The sequence below is a fragment of the Colletotrichum lupini genome, chromosome 9 (assembly GCF_023278565.1).
Source record: "Colletotrichum lupini chromosome 9, complete sequence".
NCBI classification, from domain to species: domain Eukaryota; kingdom Fungi; phylum Ascomycota; class Sordariomycetes; order Glomerellales; family Glomerellaceae; genus Colletotrichum; species Colletotrichum lupini.
Genome location: NC_064682.1, coordinates 1279389 through 1293823, shown reverse-complemented (window position 1 = coordinate 1293823; position 14435 = coordinate 1279389). Strand labels below are relative to the sequence as shown.

The following is a 14435-nucleotide window of genomic DNA, read 5'->3' as shown; positions in this document are numbered from 1 at the left end:
GTGACAGCCGTACTGGAATACCGAAGAGACATGAAGTATTGTCTGTTGTCTACAAGTCTTCGAATCCAGAACTCGAGTATTCTAGCCGCCACACCAGCCTTTCAAGAGAACTTTGGCGGCGCTGAAGAGTTTCACGCTTTTTATCGGTGTGGAAGAGCGTTTCTTCGTGCTAGGTGCTATTGTCAGTAAATGATATAAATTTGGGACCTAAGATAGGGTCAATGCCTATTGTACTAGTACGTACCTTCCCATTCAATACCTACGTTGAAAGGAACAGTTTGCCTATCCCCATGTCGACCCAAACCAAGCCCGCTCTGACGAACTGCGAAAGATCCTTCGGCGCCGAATCTTATGCTTCCGACGCCAAAGGTACCTTCGGAGTCGGAATTCGACGATGATAGGTGCTAGACATGCTCTGAACATGTTTGATCTTATCCGCGACAACAGGTTTCTCGATTTTGTTATGAGAGAAGCCTCTGAAACGACTAATTGGTGAGGCTTAGTTAGGTGTAGAGCACTTTTAACTAGGGTTTCCCATATAAAGAAAGCTTCTATCGATGGCTTTGTAGGAGAGGGCGGTGCTGGAGATCATCGCGATCTCAAGCTAGGGAAGTAAACCAAAGGTTTTGGGTGAGAGCACTCTGTTTATAGCTCGATCCCCCCCTATCTCCGTTCTCTTCGTCCTTGATCGTCTCTTCCAGGGATCTAGGAAAGTTCATTCTCATTGACTCGGTTCAGTTTCCGGAGTTGCCTAGAGAGTGTGAGCAATAAGACAACACCGTCAAAGAACACCTTGATAGGTACACGGTCAAGTTCATCAAGGCATTATTCTGCAATGAAGTCGAAAACAGTGGAACAGAACAGGCAGACGAAGCAACAGCCCCAGATCAGGCACCGAGCTCAGATCAACTGGACACAGACCGCCTCGAGCCCTTGAATACCTTGACTCGGCATGTTGTGTACCTTCTTCTTGGAGATTCGACGACAAGCGATGCTACTCGCGGTAAAGGGCGGACGTCTAGTACCCCTTTGTCCGTGCTGTCTCGTCGTGCTCTGACCTCGATAAGCGCCTTTGTGTTGGACAAGCAAATTGTCAATATTAGACGCCTTCTGTCTCAGCGAACCTTGTCTCGAGATTCTTTGGTATTCTTTCCCGAAGCCAGGGGGCCGCGCCAGGACTCGACTCATTGGCATATATCAGGAGCGAGTTGCTGCCTTCTCCCAAACCGCAGACCGTTGACTGTACATCACTCACATCACCTCGCATTACAAGAAAGCCACACATCCACTGCAAGAAACTCCAAATCTACGATCAACAACCGACCCAAGAGAGACTCATCCAAGGTACCCAACCCCATCTCCCACCAAAAACTCACAGAAACCGCAGAAAACCCAGCAATGTGCATGAAAGTCTTCGCCCTCCAACGCTGCCTCAGCCCCGAAAACGGCGGCTGCGGCGACTACTTTGCAGACTACCTCGAGCAGCGCGAATGCAACCACATGGCCCTCCCAGGCCTCCCGCAACACAACTGCCGCGCCGTCTGGGCCGGCTTCGAAGACGAGCGCAGCGCCAAAGCCCTCCACCGCGACGAGTACGCCAAGCGCGCCCACAAGCTCTGCGCGGACTGCCGCGTCCGGCACCGGCTCGGCTACCTCGACAGCGAGGCGCAGGCGGAGCGTAGGGGCGAGTACTCGGAGCGTATGAAGACTATCATCGAGGACCTGACGCGGCGCGCGGATTTGGGGCAGATGGAGTTTATGAACCGGGTGTATCGCGACATGTGGGATGCTGCGCTGGGGTATGTTCAGGGGATGGCGAAGACGACGGACGGGGTGTGGAATGGGATTGAGGGGGCGCTTCGGCGGCACTTTGGGGACGGCGGGATGGAGATGAATGTTGTGGGAAACCTGGTCCGGGACTTGAAGATTGCGAAGGAGGAGTTGCTTGAGCAGGTGATGACTTCGACGAGGGAGATGGCGACGGCGCTGGTTGGGCCGAATATGGATTTCCAGCAGGATCTGGAGGCTGGTGGGTTTAGGTCTGGATACATCACTGAGGAGTGGAAGCTGCAGAGAAGGGCGGCTGTTGATGCCTCGAGGGCGACAGCCGAAGCTGGGAACCTCGAGAGCAACGACGAGATGGGGCGAGAGTATGATTCGTCTGCATCGGTTGGACATGTGAACAAGCCGAAGTCCACAAGGTGAGTGTAGATAGAATGCGTAGTGACCGACCTATTTCTATAGCTCGACAATATTTTGCCTTTGAGAGGCAAATATGATGCTCAGAGCTCTTGCTTCCAGCTGATTATTTCCTCATCACGACGTTTCAAGATGTGATCTGGCATTGAACCATGCCATTTTGATCATGTACCTTCAGGAATCTATAACGACCAGAAGCTGTGTCTGTATAGGACCCTACTCGGTACAGGCCCAAGTCTATCGGCGACATGGAGGTTTTCTTGAAAAGGAACTTTCTACGCTCCGGGGATAGACCGGAGCGCCCCGCCCGGAGCATACCCCCTCGGTGGGGCCAGCGGATCTTGACTCAGGGCCACCCAATCGTTGCCGGTACATGAGCTCTCAGTTCTCGCCTGTCAGCATGGATCCTGGACTCGCTTCAGTACCTTCCACTGGCGTTGTGGCAGAGTGGTCTAATGCGCAAGACTAGAAATCTTGTTCCTTCGGGAGCGTCTGTTCGAATCAGGCCAACGTCGATCTTTTGCTTTTGCCGTGGTGGTATTCGTTCGTGATGGCTGCTTGCTATCCTTTTGCATGTCAACGGTCATTCAGGATGCCAGTTCTCGTAAATGCGGCAAAAATGGGGTCTGTGGAGATAAGTTGACAAGCATGCATGTGCCAGAGATCAACATCCCGCAACCGTACGGCGTTGGGCCGCTCGCCTCGTGTTCTCAGGGAGCTAGCTCAATGCGCTGGTCTGGTACATTCCACATCGCCCCAGATTCTGAAGCTCCAACGCCAGATGCGGGCCGCCGCGTGCGTGACGGTTTATGGCATGTATCGCATGTCGTTGTCGTTGCCGTTGTCGTCGCGTCAAGTTCGCTGTGTAACGAGTCGGAGCAATTCTTGTCTCGTCTCATCAGGGACCAGGTGATGGGGCCAACGGCGATCATAGGGATGTGGGCAGCCATCTGCCTGGCTGGTTTCGTCTTCCTTTCATCCTTCCATTTGTCCCGTTGGGACGAGACGATATGGTCGCAAAGGATGGGATGATGGGATGATCTGCGCTAGGCACTGCGTTATTGGGAAAGTTGCAGTTGGTACTGGAGATGTAGAATCCCAGTGCTAGAGAATGGGAATGACATTTGCTTCGTGGTGAGGTTTGCATTAGTTGTGCAGAGTTCGATGGCATGTGCTTGTGCTATGCATGTGATTGTAGTTACATAAGCCAGGCGTTTGACGATATTTATGTAAGCCACGTTCCTTGGCCAGGCGCTGTGTGAGATGACATAATCACATAATCTGGCGTCTCGAGCTCGGCGTCAGAAGGATGGTGGGGGTCGGAGAAAACGGGGCCATTAGCACTGGCGGATGGATCTCTGGATTCTGGAATGGGAGTGCTTCATTTCGCCTTGCGTCTGCCACGACCCAATCAGACGCACTCGGAGGGTTTCTGATGTGCTAAGGATGTCGTGTGGATGTCGATATGTGGGATGGTTGCCCAGAGTCCAGACGAGACGAGACAAGACAGAGAGAAAGGGAGGAATGGCGAGAGGACAAAAGTAGCGACGAAGACGAAGACGAGGCAGGGAGTCGACAATGAGCCGTCTGTTCCGAAGACCCGGAGGTAGCAGCCACTGGGCTGATGCAGTCGGAAGCCATCTCTGATACCTTGGCTATTATTATTGATTTCCGGGCAGGCATCCGTCTTTGATGGGGATTGGAGAGACCACTGATGGAGGGGAGGACTGGACCCCTTCTTGCCCTTACTCGATGGCCTGCAGCAACCCTGGTGCGTTTTTCCAAGATCCATCATCATCCATCGAGGATGACATGATGGATGACATTGACACGGCTAACCTGCAGCAGTGGGCGCGCCAGCCCGAGCGGTGACTCTGTCCACTCTCCATTCTCTGAGCTTTCGTCCTGCTGAAATCCTTGAAATTGGAGTCCCGAGTCCTTGACCCTGGATGTTGGGTAACAATGATTAGTGTTTGCAAAAAGCCGCACGGCCCAGCAGACGAGGCCGAGTCCTGGAGTGCTGGCAGCAGCAGCCAAGGCCTTGGACTGTGAATGTCTGAGCATTCGCAGTGTCTACTACTGCGTTTTCGGCTGTTCCTTGGCAAGATGTTCTATGACTTGAGAAGCTCGGCATGAGGATACCAGGTTAGTAGTTACTTGAATGGCAGTAAATGACGAGAAGGAGATATGCAAAGTCCAAACAAACCAGGCCGTAGACGGACGGAGAGACAGCGAGACAGAGAGATAGAGGACTGACTGGCATGGCATGGACAAGGTTCTCCCACGCAGCCGCCAAAAGCAGCTGGGAGTAATACCACCTCGCATACTAAGAACCGGGCAAGGCATGCGACAAGAGCAGAAAAGAAGTGGTCACAGCTAACGGCATCCAGCAGTTTTTCGTGCCTGCCCGACCTGCTTACAGATGCTCTCCAATTACCTCTATTCGTTATCTGCTGCCTCTTTTCCTTCCATCTCTTTTTTTCTCATCCCGTCATCCTGAACCTGATTTTGCCATCCTCACCACTGCTTTCCTCCCACCTCTCTTCCCCGCCATACCTTACTATTATTGCAAGGTATTCGTCCATTCATTACTCCTTCCAGGCAGGCGTATGACTCGGGTTTTTCTTCTTTCAACATCCTCCGTCTAATGCCCAGCAAGCACCGTTACCAATAGCTTGCATCGAATCTCCAAGACATCCATCCCTCCACCACTACCTCCACCACTACCACCACCACTACCACCACCACTACCACCACCACCGAAAACCAACACCACTCCCAACGCTCGCGCCTGCACACACGCATCTGACGCCGACGCAAACTGACGCTGATACACCATCGCATCCAAGCCAGGACAGACGAACTATGACTGCGCCTCTGTCTGCAAGGAGGTGAATGCGTCTCGCTCAAGAGGCTGAAGACTGACACCGTCAACGTCGTCTAGTCTCCTGTGCCAACACTACCAGTACCGAGTTTTCGGGGACTATATTGGACTTGGAGGACTGGAGTCGCGAGCTCGATCCAGCTTCCCTTCGCTCGTTATCCGCCAACCTGACTCCGTAATTGCTTCCTCCTCTGCGACCACCCGCCACCCCTGCGCCGGTGGTTCGGATCGCCGTTCGCGCCTGAATCACCCATCCATCCAGTAGGCTCGTCCGTCCCGAAACCACGACGATGTTTTCCCATTTACGAATCCACCGGAGGGGACAGTCGAATCCCACTTCGCCAAACCCCGAACAGCCCTCGGCCGCTGCTCCCTGGGATCCCTCGCTTCCACAGCAGCACTCTCCCTTCATTCAAGATGCCGCCTTAAGCCCAGACATGCGACCCCAGGCTTCGACAACGAATTCCTCACTGCCTCCCACCCTGCCGCCCATTCCCCGCGTCACCTCATCCAGCTCCGAATCGCCGTCCCCGCTCGAGCGACCGACTGTCGATACCAAGATCAGGGTGACGCCAGAGCTCAACACGCAGAAACCCCAGCCGCCCGTGCCTCCACCGGTGCGCTCGCCATACAACGCAGACTCTGGCTTCCTCGGTGGCGTCGCTTTGCGCAAATACCAACGCGAGCAACAGGAGCAACAACAACAGCTCAAGAAGCAACAAATGGCGGCGAAATCACCGGATCTGGTCGCGTCTCCGAGTCTTCAAGGCAGCCACGAAAGTCAATTCACAAGGTCGAAGCCCGCACCCCCGCCGATAAACACCGCCCCTCCGACGAGACCCCCACCGCAACCCACGAGTGCCTCAAAACATGCCGGCTCCTTTGCGACCCCGACCGAGCTGCATCACCAGGGCAATACACAGAGCTCGCCCCAAGCTCAAGCCTATCCTGCCACCGGACGTCGCCCTGCAGGAACGAGGTTGTCGAGCGAGCCAATCCGCATGGCAAACCATGGTTCCGATGCCCCGAAGGGTAGGAAAGGCCTGCCTTTTCTGAAAAACCCAATGTCAACACTGCTTGCACGGAGAAAGACAAGTCAAAATGCACCAGACTTGACGCCTCTCCCGCTGGGAGGAAACCCGTCATACGATCCTCGAATTCGCGGGACAAGAGTTCATGACTTTAGCGCTCCACGACCACGACGAAGCATCCCCAATAATGAGGGTCCCAGCCCTGCCGCGGCGCCAACCCCTGGGACGAAAGCACAACCGCCGATACCTGAGGAGATGTCAGACTTGGGCCAGACGTCGTCCAGAGAGAGCGCAGCACCATCACAAGCGTTTCAACATGGAAGGAATACAAGCAGTGCTTCTGAATCTGGTCGCTCGGGCTCCGTCAGCGTCATATCACAGCCAGCTGTTGAATCAGGGAGCGGGTCGGTAAAGACAAGAAGCAGCTTGAACTTGGAGTCAAAACCTCTGCCCGACGTGCCGCCCAAAGACGATACCGCACCATCGTCGAGCTCGGCCTCAATCGTCTCCAAGAAGCCCTCAATTAGTGCGTCCTCGATCTTATCCAAGAAAACACCGTCCACAAGAGCAAACCCTTCAAGACATGCCTCTGTGTCTGGGCAGGATGTTCTTTCTTCTGTGCCCCGCCGATTGAAGAGTACGTCCTCCAGATTCAGCTTCGACATGGTCGGCGCGGCAAAGCAGGAGAAGCTGCTCGAAGAACGACATCGTCAACGCGAACTCGAGAGGAAGACGTCCGACCCTGAGCCTAGCGGACCTCGTGATTCTAGGTTCGACGACTTTGACGAGGACTTTGATTACGATGCGATGATGGAGGACGACGGGTTCGAAGAGCCGATTCCGATGAGCAATGACTTTGGAGACGACTACGGATACGAGGAGGACTTTGACGCTGGCGGCACAGATCCTTTGGGTCTCGACGACGGCGAAGACTTCGATGCGGCTGGAACCGACCCCTTCGCTCTTGATCCGGTCCCAGAAGTTGAGATCGAATTCGACGAGGATGCTGCAAACGACCCAGACAACGATCAAGAGAACTTTGCTGGCTTTGTCTTTCAACGATCAGGCCCTCCCTCGGCCTTGACCAGTCCACACAGCGCCGGTCTGTTAGCGACGCCGAGAGATGCAGACGGAAAGGTGATTGGATTCGCCATCTCGAGAGATACGCCAGATCTGAACCAGCTGTTGAGTCCCGGCTTTGCTCCCGATCAGAACTTGTCGCCCACTACGACTGATTCAGCTGCCGAACTTCCGATCGACGGCTTGAATATTACCGATACGAAGCTGCAAGACGAGGACAAACCGTTGCGCGAGCCAACCCAGTCTTTGACGCCCGCTCCACTATCAGTCCCTAAGAAGGACGATCTCTATTTTGATAACGGCCTTCTCGATGAGTTGGAATTTGCTGGCGAGGGGGACGGCTCTCACTTTGACGAGTCCATCTTTGATCTGGACGATACAGACGAGTATGGCCGTCCTATTCCGGGCGCCTTTGCCAGAGCTCAAGCTGCCAGAGCTGCGATGACTGGTGGCACCACCCAGCCTGAGAATAAAGTGCAAGGAACCGATGCCGAGGTCGGCGAAAGTCAAGACCCTAGCGTCCAAGACGGCAGTGCCCCTGACAATGTCAAGAGAATCTCAGACAGCACGTCTCGCCTGTCTGCGCATTCCAATGTATCGCAATCGACAGCCCATACTTCCCTCAGCGTCGGTATGCCGGCTCCTTCTGTGGACGAGTCCAAACGAGGCAGCGACGTCCTGGCCCAAGGCCAGGAATCTTCCGCAATGACCTCTAGTTTCTCAGCGACGGGCCAGGACAAGGTGGATGCTTATCAAACTGCTCTGGCGGCAGCAGCGTTCGAAGCCGCCGCCAATGGTCGTTTTCGACGAGACTCGTCACCCCCTCCAAGCGAGCTGATGTCGCCCAGTGGAGAATCCTTAGATGACCTTCCACAGCATGAGAATATGGACGACTACGATGATTACGACGACACTGGGTTTCGTGAAGACCTGAATGATTACGATGTCGACTATGACGACTTCATTGCGGAGGCGAACGCTAGTGCCCTTGCCAACGACTCTGACGGTTGGTATGGTCAGGAGTTTGGGTTCTACTCTGCTCCTGTCGAAGGAGGTGGGCGCCACAGTAGGGACAGCTCCAACGGATCGGATGAGAAGCCTTTCGAATATGCTAACGGCGGCTTCTTTGGGCCGTCGGGTGTATCCCGAAGCAAGTCCGGGAGGATAGTATCTCGAGAGCCCAACCTCACGCCTATCACGGAGAGATCCGAGTACTCGAATCGTAACTCGATCATGAGTCTCGCGGTCCCGCCTGGCATCGGTTCCGGTCCATCAAGTCTCCAGAGCCCTGGCCTGGCCCAACTTGCCATGACGGCTGATGGTGACGATAATATGAGCCTGTCAGCGCTGATGCGGCTTCGTTCAAGGGCTTGGGGTGGATCACAGGCCAGTCTGGTCTCCAGTCGGGAGGGGTCACCAAGATCTGAGAGGGGCGAAGGTGGAAGCTCACCTTGGGGCCCGGGGCCTCACAACATGCTGGGCATACATGGCCATGGCCGTAAGAACTCGGCATTCTCTGTTCGCAGCCGCGACATGGATTCTTCGGATGCAGGCAGCACGTCGGGCTCCCCTACTCTCACCATGTCCATGCCCACTCTAGGGTCACCGCCTCCGCCTCTGCCACCACTGACACAAAGTCCTGCGGTGGTCATGAACTCTCCTCACTTCACGCACAGCGCGGCATTCGACCCCGTTCCGGAGTCCGACGAGATGGATGAGCTGTCAATCTCCAATACCATTTCCCACTCGGGCCTATGGATGAAGAGCCCGGATACAGCTATGCATCCGAACCTCGTGCCCCGGATCGACCCGACGCCCCAACCTCAGCGGAGGCCTGGCATGGGTCACAAACACAAGGGGTCTGCGGACAGTATATCATATATCAAGGAGGAGGAGAGTGGCGAGACTAGATGGGTTCTCGAGCGACGTTTTACCGCCGATAGCGGAGAGATTGAAGTGCAGCGGGAATTCGTCGGCAATGGCCAGATTTAGGATATGCGGCCTCCAGAATTGCCCAGCCAGGATCAAGGTGGGAGAGGCGATACTCCAAACGTCGGGCTGACTGCGCCCGACATTATCGAATGATATCATCCAACAGCGACGGCGTAATTGTTTTGAACACACGATACCTCAAGTAGAGTATGAAATAAGGGATTTAATGATGGCATACCCTGTATAGAGTAAGCGGCCCGAGCCACAGGCATTTACGGATGCAGTGTAGAGAGCTATGGCACAAGGCTGATGCCGGCAGTCGAGTTGGAAATAGGATGACCAAGAATAATTAATACCTTCACACCTGCCGCCTCTCGTAACTTGAGCAACCCACAATGAGATATTAAGATCCATAAAGGTCAGTCATTTGTAGCCCTAATGTTCTGATCCCACGTTTTGATCCCAAGTACCTACCTAACCCAAAGGATCTCTTCTCACGTCCGTTGTTCCATGAATTTAATCTGACACAGTTACATTGAATCAGTGACGTTCTACCATCTCACCCTTATTTTTGTCTCCTGATGAGTCGATTGGCTTGAAAATGCATCAGAAACTTCAGATGAACTCGATTGTTATGTACTTCCAATTCCAATAACACAGTATTTACAAGAATCGAGCATCAAATCTCATATAGGGCACCCCCCCTTACTCCCCCAAATCCATTTATTTGTAGCGTCATCTCATTCCATCATATCTTCATCCCCAGCATCAGTCATCAACACCCTACCTCTCCCTCCCTCCAACATCACTCTCAGACCCCTCCCTCCCATCCCGGACTCACTTGGACGGCTCACCATACGCATAACTAAAAGCAACAGGCGTCCCAAAGTTAGGCGAGCCGTTACTATGCGTCCCGAGCATCTGCACCATGGTATACCGACTGTCATCGCACGCGCCCGCACTATTCGCAGTAGCATGGTACGCAATCCACGTCTGATCCCCCTTCGGGCTCGCAAAGAAGCTATTATGCCCCGTGCCGTAATGCCCATTCCCACTACTCAGCACACACCCATTCCCCTTCGTCCACGCCGCGGGGTCCGTCGGCGCCCTGCTCCCGTCCCAGGTCAACAAACCCAGACAATACGACGCGGACCAGCAGTACGACGCAGAGTACGCGAGGTAGGTCTTCCCGCCGAAGTAGAGCGCCGCGGGGCCTTCGTTGACGGGGTGGGAGACGCGTTCCCAGGATTGGGTGGGCTGGGAGATGAGGGCGACGGAGCCGGAGGTGGAGACGTAGTCCGTGTTGAGCTTCTGGATGCAGATGGATTGGTAGGTTGCGCCGTGGAAGCAGGAGAAGACGAGGTATTCGCTCAGGGAGGGGGTGCGGAGGACGGAGGCGTCGATGGCCCATTCGTCGGGGCCGATGCGGCCTACGTAGGTGTAGGCGTCCCAGGGGGTCGTGCCGCCTGTTGCGTGTTAGTGACGAAGCTTTAGTGATATCCTCTGAGCTAGCAACGAAAAGGGCAGGAAGAGTGAGGGTGGTGAGCATGTGATGTAAGACGTACCCCTCAGAACATGCATCCTCTGATTATCCAAATTCGCGCTCCCGCCCGCCGTGAAGTAGATGTACCACCGGTTGCCCAGCCAGTGGACCTCGGGCGCCCAGACGTTGCAGCATCGCGAGGCGTCAGCGGAGGAATAGACGACTTTCTTGGTGGCGGTCTTGAGCCCTTCGATGGTGGTGGAGCGGGCGATTTCGACGGTGGACCAGGTCGTGGAGAGGAGGTAGTAGTAGCCGTCGCCCGAGTAGGTCAGGAACGGGTCGGAGCCGCCGGGACGGCGGATGGGGTTTGTGAAGGCGGAGACGAGGGGTGCCGCTGCGAGGGCGAGGAAGGATGTTAGGGTTGAGAGGAGACGCATTTTGGGCGTGGTGGGGTGGAACTTGGAGGTCCCTTCTTCTTGTGATGAAGAGCGAGCCGGTGGGAGGACGGAGTGGAAGAGGGAGTGGATGAGGAGATTTATATCGCTTCTCAAAGGTCGTTCGTCATGGAGGTGTGAAGGGAGTGGGAGGGCGTCGCCGTGTAAGTCATCTTCCGAGAACATCACATATGCCGCGGGTCAGTCTCCGTGTAAGCGAGCCCATCAGACACGCCACAGACTGCAATCATCCCGCCAAATCTCGGGTTTACTCTCCTCAGAAGCCCATCATGGGCAGACAGTTCTCGGGAAGAGGGAAGGGGAGTCAGTCAACTCGGCGTTGTCTTCAAAGTGGACCGCTCGCCTGCCGTCCGCGATCTGCCCGGCGAAAGAGAAACCAGCCATTCTGCCAAGATTCGAGACCGCAATATCGGAGAAGGTGGGGGATTGGTGGGATTAGCGGGCGATGCCCCTGCCGGAGCGGGGGTCCGGGGGACACCCCACGATGGACACCACGCGCCGGGCATGGTCCTTGGACGAAGACAATCGTGGAACTGAGGATTGTGGATGCGAACACGCGAGTCTCATCCGGTTGGATAGACGTGCCGGGACTGAATCGGCATTCTCAGAAAACATGATGTCGAAGTGAGCTACCTAGTAGAACGGACGGAAACGTGCTCGTTTAGAAGCCGATCGCTACCATGCATGCGAACTGCTGTACTCCGCGCCATGGGTGCGCGTTCCTGGAGCCGACGGACGTTGAAGCTTAAATTCTCCGGGGCTCCCGTCGTGAGTTTAAGCTTACTGGGGGCAGTTCAGCAGCTCGCGTGTCGGGCTTGGGATTCCCGGCGAGTCGGGATGGTGGCGACGCAGACGTGTGAATGTTGGAATATGATTGGAGCGCTTGACATCAGTGCCATCCATCTTCACTTCTTCCAAGAACGATGTGTTCCTGAAAGCGCCAGCTCGCCAGTCATGTGGAAGGTTGCCCATAATGCCGTCTTGGAAGTTTGGTTCCTAGTAGTCTTGGCAGAGAATGTCCATCAATGGTTCAATACCCGTTGATGGAGCGGAAAGATTGTGATTCATAAGCTATGATACGGTCGCTACCGTGGGCGAAGGGAACATACGCTGCCGTGGAATATTGTGATAGTCCAAGTCACGGTGAAGGAGGTGGGCGGCAGATGAAAAAGTCTCTATCACGAATCACAGGCCAAACGCGAGAACCAAGGGTTTCTGTATATAAAGGCGGAGAGAGGCACTTTTCGGTTTCCCTTGCCCAAGAACCCGCAGTTTTTCTATTGTCCTGTGGCAATAATCGGCCATCAAACTTTAGGAACATGCCATTGGCATGTTATAGGCTTGTCGTTCGGCTATCCTAAAGGTTCAAAACAGCTCTTCGTCCCAAGTAAGCCCTCGTGTGTCTTGGTGTATTCTATATGCAATGCACGTCGAGGGGTGATGGAGAAAGTAAGGAACCTTAAGGTAGACATACTGATGGTAGTGTCTGTGAATGGTGAACTAGACCTTTTGAGAAGGCTGATGAAACAGTTATCTCGCCTCGTCGAGTTTGTCCCTTGACAAGACATGCAATCTGTCATTGTCTCCCAATAGTTCCTTGTGAGACGATGCTTCTGTCAAACTTAAGAACTAGGCGCAAGTCAAGAGTTCTCTTATATGGTAGGGTAGCTTGACCAGATGCTTGACACGAGTGCTCCGTGTGGCTGTGCGTAGATGGGAAGATTAGCAGCCAGACACGTGTCTGGTATTTAAACTCGTCGTGTGCTAAAGAGATTTCCCCTTGGAAGAGGCAGGCAGGCATCTATCTCTGGGTGGTCTGAGACCGAAGCCCAGAAATACAAGCGTAGCTTGAAATGTCACTAGGCATGTACCAATGACGACTTGTGTAATTTGGCAATGAAATCGGTTAAGTATTATATACGTCTTTGCCTGTTCGACAGTGCCCCGTGTTGGGAACGTATTACGGATGGAATACATCTCAAGATATACTTAGTAAATAGAGTGATCCTTGCTTAGGTCGAATCAACAATAGTGGCGGTTATACCTTGATAGCAAAGACAGGAAACTCTCTCTGGAAATGAGTTGAATTCTTGAGCTACTAATGCACTCGTACAATCAAACAACCGGTTGGTATGAGGGCTCAAACTCCATAATCACAGAGTTTAGAGTCCGCCCACGAGCATCCCATTATGTCATCCACACGGGAGGTACCTCCAGACCTGCCCAGGCACCTTTGAGCTTCCGCGACGGCAAACCTCGGCCCCATCCGCCTCCGCCACCGGAAGCCCAAAGCCATGGATGGCGCCGCTCATTGGGGAACCCAAGTGTGCAGCTGCCAGCAAGGGTCCAAACCAAAAAAAACGCCTCCCGCGCTGCGCTCCGACCAACCCGCGTCAATGACATTGTGACATTTTCTTTTACCGAGCATTTTCGCCATCGTCCCGAAATCGTCCACCTTCAAACCCGCACTCTTCACATCACCACCACCAAAACCGCCCAACAACGCCTCTACACCCCACCTCGACCAACCCAAACTCTCACAAACCAAACGCAGAAGACAACCCCCCAAGCCGACAAACCACATTCCAAAATGTCTCGCCTCCTCCGCCTCCGCCCCCTCCTAAACCTCACCCACCTCAAACCCTCAACCTCAATCCCAGCCCGCCTCTCCTCAACCTCGGCCTTCTCCCGCGGTCCCGCGCCCCCCCGCCTCCCAGCAGACCAACAAGCCGAGTTCGAGCGTCTCCAGCGCCAGGCCTCCGTCTCGAGCGCCTTCCAACACCTCGTCGAAGAGCAATCTGAACCCCCCGCCGACGCCTCGTCCACCTCTGCCGACTCATCCCCCTCCTCCTCAGTCGCAACCGAAGCGACCACAACAGCAACGGCGACCGAACCCGCTACCGCTGCGACCGCGACCCCCACGATCGCGGCAACGGACGAAGACACAATGCACCCAAACTACGTCCGCGGCGCCCCCGCGGAGTTCGAGGGCGACGTCAACCCGCGCACCGGCGAGGTCGGCGGGCCCAAGCGGGAGCCCCTTCGTTGGGGGTCCGGCGGTGATTGGAGCTACAACGGTCGCGTGACGGATTTCTAGATGTCCCGTGAACGATAATTTCATGTCTTTTTTGCGGGGTACATCTGGTAGGAAGTTGAGCGCTCCTAACAGAGAGAGAGAGAGAGAGAGAGAGCGACTTGGCCTCGATAAAGATGGAGCTGATTCGACTTGCAAAGCGACGCCAGAAGACATTGGGACATCCCCTGTTAGGCAACACGTTTAAATGAAGAGGTCCTCTCGCATTGTATCATCAGTGTATAGTAACTAGTCGCCATAATCACATCAAGATACCATCTCATGACCTCGAACCACT

At 54.6% G+C, this 14435-nt stretch overlaps 6 protein-coding genes and 1 non-coding gene across 7 annotated transcripts; 4 read left to right on the top strand and 3 right to left on the bottom strand.

Annotated features, from left to right (window-relative positions):
• Nucleotides 1-1398: 1398 nt before the first annotated feature.
• CLUP02_16287 (uncharacterized protein) lies at nucleotides 1399-2576 on the top strand (the record flags this gene model as incomplete). The annotated part of the gene is made up of 2 exons (XM_049295211.1): nucleotides 1399-2201; nucleotides 2429-2576. 2 exons carry the CDS (start codon nucleotides 1399-1401, stop codon nucleotides 2574-2576), a joined length of 951 nt encoding a protein of 316 aa, XP_049152358.1.
• Nucleotides 2577-2632: 56 nt separating this feature from the next.
• On the top strand, nucleotides 2633-2714 carry CLUP02_tRNA325. The gene has a single exon. It is a non-coding gene; the product is annotated as a tRNA-Ser (tRNA).
• A 631-nt stretch (nucleotides 2715-3345) lies between these two features.
• CLUP02_16286 (uncharacterized protein) lies at nucleotides 3346-4333 on the bottom strand (the record flags this gene model as incomplete). Its single annotated transcript, XM_049295210.1, has 5 exons — nucleotides 3346-3379; nucleotides 3438-3557; nucleotides 3621-3967; nucleotides 4039-4245; nucleotides 4277-4333. The coding sequence occupies 5 exons, from the start codon at nucleotides 4331-4333 to the stop codon at nucleotides 3346-3348; spliced, it is 765 nt and encodes a 254-aa protein (XP_049152357.1).
• Nucleotides 4334-5373: 1040 nt separating this feature from the next.
• On the top strand, nucleotides 5374-9186 carry CLUP02_16285 (uncharacterized protein; the record flags this gene model as incomplete). Its single annotated transcript, XM_049295209.1, has 1 exon — nucleotides 5374-9186. One exon carries the CDS (start codon nucleotides 5374-5376, stop codon nucleotides 9184-9186), a length of 3813 nt encoding a protein of 1270 aa, XP_049152356.1.
• Nucleotides 9187-9963: 777 nt separating this feature from the next.
• On the bottom strand, nucleotides 9964-11046 carry CLUP02_16284 (glycosyl hydrolase family 43; the record flags this gene model as incomplete). The annotated part of the gene is made up of 3 exons (XM_049295208.1): nucleotides 9964-10087; nucleotides 10196-10592; nucleotides 10692-11046. The coding sequence occupies 3 exons, from the start codon at nucleotides 11044-11046 to the stop codon at nucleotides 9964-9966; spliced, it is 876 nt and encodes a 291-aa protein (XP_049152355.1).
• Nucleotides 11047-11499: 453 nt separating this feature from the next.
• CLUP02_16283 (uncharacterized protein) lies at nucleotides 11500-12644 on the bottom strand (the record flags this gene model as incomplete). Its single annotated transcript, XM_049295207.1, has 5 exons — nucleotides 11500-11667; nucleotides 11744-11786; nucleotides 11849-12060; nucleotides 12145-12239; nucleotides 12539-12644. 5 exons carry the CDS (start codon nucleotides 12642-12644, stop codon nucleotides 11500-11502), a joined length of 624 nt encoding a protein of 207 aa, XP_049152354.1.
• Nucleotides 12645-13654: 1010 nt separating this feature from the next.
• CLUP02_16282 (uncharacterized protein) lies at nucleotides 13655-14161 on the top strand (the record flags this gene model as incomplete). Its single annotated transcript, XM_049295206.1, has 1 exon — nucleotides 13655-14161. The coding sequence occupies one exon, from the start codon at nucleotides 13655-13657 to the stop codon at nucleotides 14159-14161; it is 507 nt and encodes a 168-aa protein (XP_049152353.1).
• Nucleotides 14162-14435: the final 274 nt, after the last annotated feature.